This window comes from Agrilus planipennis, unplaced genomic scaffold (assembly GCF_000699045.2).
Source record: "Agrilus planipennis isolate EAB-ADULT unplaced genomic scaffold, Apla_2.0 scaffold763, whole genome shotgun sequence".
NCBI lineage: Eukaryota > Metazoa > Arthropoda > Insecta > Coleoptera > Buprestidae > Agrilus > Agrilus planipennis.
This window is the reverse complement of record NW_020439414.1, coordinates 8,092-12,567: the sequence shown is the minus strand read 5'-3', so window position 1 is coordinate 12,567 and position 4,476 is coordinate 8,092. Positions and strand designations below refer to the sequence as shown.

General features: G+C 35.1%; 2 protein-coding genes across 2 annotated transcripts; both read right to left on the bottom strand.

Moving 5' to 3' along the window:
- Positions 1 to 421: 421 nt before the first annotated feature.
- Positions 422 to 3,273, bottom strand: LOC112905819 (two pore calcium channel protein 1-like). Its single transcript, XM_025978980.1, has 9 exons — positions 3,061 to 3,273; positions 2,320 to 2,438; positions 2,092 to 2,256; positions 1,878 to 2,003; positions 1,464 to 1,777; positions 1,282 to 1,404; positions 879 to 1,237; positions 698 to 804; positions 422 to 639 (listed from the first exon to the last, which is right to left on the bottom strand). The coding sequence occupies exons 1-9, from the start codon at positions 3,158 to 3,160 to the stop codon at positions 463 to 465; spliced, it is 1,590 nt and encodes a 529-aa protein (XP_025834765.1). The 5' UTR covers positions 3,161 to 3,273; the 3' UTR covers positions 422 to 462.
- A 64-nt stretch (positions 3,274 to 3,337) lies between these two features.
- On the bottom strand, positions 3,338 to 4,242 carry LOC112905817 (methyl-CpG-binding domain protein 3-like). Its single transcript, XM_025978978.1, has one exon. It carries the CDS (start codon positions 4,027 to 4,029, stop codon positions 3,424 to 3,426), a length of 606 nt encoding a protein of 201 aa, XP_025834763.1. The 5' UTR covers positions 4,030 to 4,242; the 3' UTR covers positions 3,338 to 3,423.
- Positions 4,243 to 4,476: the final 234 nt, after the last annotated feature.

The following is a 4,476-nucleotide window of genomic DNA, read 5'->3' as shown; positions in this document are numbered from 1 at the left end:
CTCTACGACTTTTATCTAATAATTTCGATTAAATAAAACGAAAACTCAACAAAAATATTTACAGGGTTAACAATACGTTCTTTTTCTACGTATACTTCTATGTAGCATATTTATTTATAAATCAGTATCAATAATAAAATAAGTTTGGGTAAATGCTCATAAAAATTACGTAAATTATTTTTTTCCTTCAGTCTGTTCTGCAATGTAACTGTACAAATGTACAGTGGATAGTAAAAAATTGGACAGTATCACAAAAACAAAATACCATTTAAAACTGTAGCTTTGGTAAAAACAAAACACTTATCTAACAATCAAAACAAATACTACAATTGGCAAAACAATTGAATAACCATTTGTTTCGAGTGAATAAAACTATTTTCTTTTGTTTTATTCGACATTTTTTTGTTTACGCTTTATTGAGGTTCAAAAAATTAAAAGAAAATACCTACTTAATGTCTGGGATTAGATTAGTCGATCATTGTGTGGATTAGTAGGGTCTCCTCCCTCATCTGCCATCACGAGTTCGAAAGAGTTACTTACAGAGGTTTCTCTGATCCAATTGTCTATTTCAGAGGCGTACATTCGGTGTTGTAATACGTCTCTGGTACGCTGACGACGACCCACGTAATACGAAACACCCTGTACAGCGAAAATATAGGAATATAATATTATAAAACACAAACAGAAATTATCATACCCCTGGAACAAAGGAGTCCCTGAGTTTGTCTAAAAGTACCGGATCTTGGACCAAATTTTGCAAAGTATTCCAATCGATGATCACTTCTTCAACTAACATTCGTTCCTCTATATAAAAAACGAGTAAAATAAAAACAAAATGATGTGATTACAACTTGTTTTATTTCTTTTGTTTTACTCACCGTCTTTTTTACTCGTCTGCTTTTTGTATTGAATCCGGAAACGAAAGGCTTCCAATACAGAGGCCACAACGATAGTTAATACGACCATGGTAAATAAATAAAACAACATAAAATAAAGTCGCGAAGACGGATGGAGGACTATCGAATAAGCCTCCATTACAATAAACCAGTTATTAACAACGGTCAGTTCGAACAGGGTCACTCCAGTTGTTAATAAATCCTTGAAATTGTTTAAATAATAATAACCAAGAGCACTGGTCGTGTTGGTACTGTATTTGTAGTAATCCTCCACCGTCGTGTTTCTGTAAATACAATAAAAAAGACAATCACAAAAAAAAAAAATTGGAATACCTATTTTGTTTTAACAAAATTAAAAACAAANCTCTTCTTGTTTATAGTTTACAAAAAAACAAAACAGCTTCTCACCAAGTTCATTAAAACGTACAGAACCATTGAAATGTAAGAGATAAAGAACGCCGCGTACCATTTAGAAACAGCATAGGCTGGCATCATTACGTCGGGAAAACTGAAAGACAAATTACGTTAAGTGAAAGAACACAAAACGTGTTTCAATATTGCAGTTACTTAGCGGTTGTTAAGAGGACGAACATGCTGACGAAACTGTCTTGTAAAGTCTTGAAATACATGCTGTTTGGCTGCTTAGAGAAGAGGAAATAGCCCAGAAGGGTGTAACTGCAGACCAGAAATAGTAAGAGGGCCATCATGTCAAGAATGGGGGGTAACGACTGGAGTATTTGCCTTATGAAACGTCTAACGCCCCCCATGGCCCTCGTGTCTACTAAAAATATAGGACGTAGCGCTCTTGTCACCCGGAAATGAGACGATTGACGAATAAGGACCACCAGCGCTTCTACGACCATTATAACAAGCGTACAACCCTAGAAAAAAAAAAAAAAACAAAGGAAATAAAGAAACAAAAGTAAAAACAAAACAAAGAAAACAGAAAAACAAATAAGAAAAATGCTTTTGTTTTATTACTTTGATCATGGTGCGCTTATGTTTGAGGATTGCACTCCAACCAATCCATCGTAACTTTAATGCTAGTTCGGCCCCAATTACCGTGAGGGCGACCAATTCTAGGGTACCATGGATTCCGACTGGTAACTAGAAAACAATAGAACATCAACAATTTTTGTTGCATTATTGTTTTTTATTTATTTCAACCCATTTTTTTACGCCATTGTTTATTTACCTTTAAATGATCGGTGGTGGGCTCTTCAAAAAGGGCCAAAAGTAGTAAAATTAAAGAGAAAAAGAGATCAAAACCATAATACCATGAGTTGTGGACTAATAAATAGGCTGGCAAGTCACTGGGGTGACTTGGATGGGAGTCGAATTTTTCGTTGTTTCTACCCTCCTAAGATTAATAAAAAAAAAATATGAAGTGAAAATTGTAAAATTTGAAATTCATTAAACTTACTTCTAAATATATCGCAGCTTCATGGTAGTTCATTTCCCAGTGGTCTTCCCCCAAACTTCTCTCATATGGGTCCTGTCTGTTAAGACTGGAACAGCTCCCCATTTCTTCCATTTCGGGGTCTTTTAAAAAAATTATACATATCAAATTGCGGTTAATTAATTAATTCATTTATTTATAACTACTTACCGTTTTTTAAACTTGATTTGACGATAAAACTTTATAAAAAACAGATTAAATTACCTTTTTTGTTATCTTAGGTCTATTTCTTTATACATTATGATTAAAATAGATTCTTGTTAACTATTTTGACGCATCTCGTTACTTATCTTTGTGGTTTATCTCCTTATCTTTATTTGAATTAAAAAATAAACTACAAATGTGCATATTTGTTTTTGGAAATTATTTAGTCACCTTTATAAGAGGTCAATTGATATGTATTAAGCAAATAATAATTAAAAAACAGAATGAGCTACGTAAAACAAACGTCCAATAAATGAAAAAAGAATGCGCTCATTTGTTTCATACAAAACAAATGTCCATTTTAAAAACAAAAGGAAAAAGGTAAAAATACAAAACTGGCGCGTCTATTCAAAATATTCTTTTGTTCGACTTGCGTAGCTGTGCTGACGACAACTTTCGATTTTATGAAGTGCTTAATCACCAGATAAGAGAGGATGGGACAGGAAAAAATCTGGCGAATTAATAAAAGTGCGATAGCTCTATTTGTGTACTAAAACTTACGGTTATCACTTGATCCGTACGTAACATTACGGGTGTTATCGACAATACATTTATAGCCATCGTCATCGGGAGATGTATGTGTGCTTGCCATGTTATTCATTTATTACGTCATTTTATCAATTACGTCAGTTAGCAAGCGGTAACATCAATGAAGTCAAGGCATACCCGATTATTTACGAAAAACAACGACCTTCACGAGGCCATCAGAGGCGGCGGTTCAATAATAAAAAAAAAAATGCTACTTTTATTTGTTTATTTTGAACGAAAGTCATTTATTTACTTCATTTTATAAAAAAAAGCACACAAAATTCAATTTAATCCTGAATAGTCCTTATAAAAAAATAATTAATTGCCTCACCATGTTCAAAAGTCTTTTAAGGCTTCTTGGAGTCTTCGTCGGGCTGCAGCAACCCTTTCTTCTTGCCTTTTGATGTCCTCGTCCTGTATACTGACAGCTTGTACGAGAGGTTGCTTTGGGTCCAGGAATACTCCAGGGTTCTTATCCAGCGAACTCCTTGAAGCACACTGACCTGTCACTGGTTGTGTAGAGACGTGCAGAGCAGTCGCAACACTCTGTATAATGGTGTCTTCGTTTACGTGGGGGCCAACGGGCTTCAGTCCCTTCGGCAGTTCCATAACCTCAAACTCCGTACCGTCCAAATCGCAAGCTCTGAGACCTTCCAGTCTTTTCTCCCATATTAATTGCTTAGGTTTCTCTTGAATGCCATGTTTAAGGTCAGTTTTCACTTTGCTCTCTTGTGTTTTGTAAACTGTGACCGGCTGTTTAAAAATGGACGCTGTCTGCCGAATCGGGGGCACCAACGAGGCATCATTACGAACGGTCCTGTTATAATACACTGGCTCCACTTTACTAACAGAAAGTCCCTGTTTTTTTAATATATCTTCCCTTTGCCATCGTTTTGGCAAGGAGGCACACTCGTATTTTGTTTTCTCGATTGTAACGTTCATTATTGCTTGGTTAAGTTTTGTTTTGGCAACTGTCAAACGTCAAACTATAAATGTTTTATCGAATCGTACATCGAACGTCGAACAACAAGCTTAAGGTAACAATATTATGTTTACATATCGCGATTCTTCCCCCCTATTTTTTCATTCAATTCACTTTTTGTAAACAATACTATGACGTAGTGTCGGCCATCATTCTTTTCTAATTGTTGCTGTTGTCGGCCATCATTCTTTTCTGATTGTTGCTGTTGTCGGCCATCATGTTTTTCAATTGTTGTCGCATTGTTACTGATGTCGGCCATCATGGTTTTTTAATAGATGTATAGTAATCGATGATTAAAATTTAAAGGAATTGTTTGTAAATAGGTATGCAACACATCGTACATTTCAGCATAAGAAATTGCTGATACTAACTTTCATTTACGTAATACTACTTTGCCCTGTGCTGAC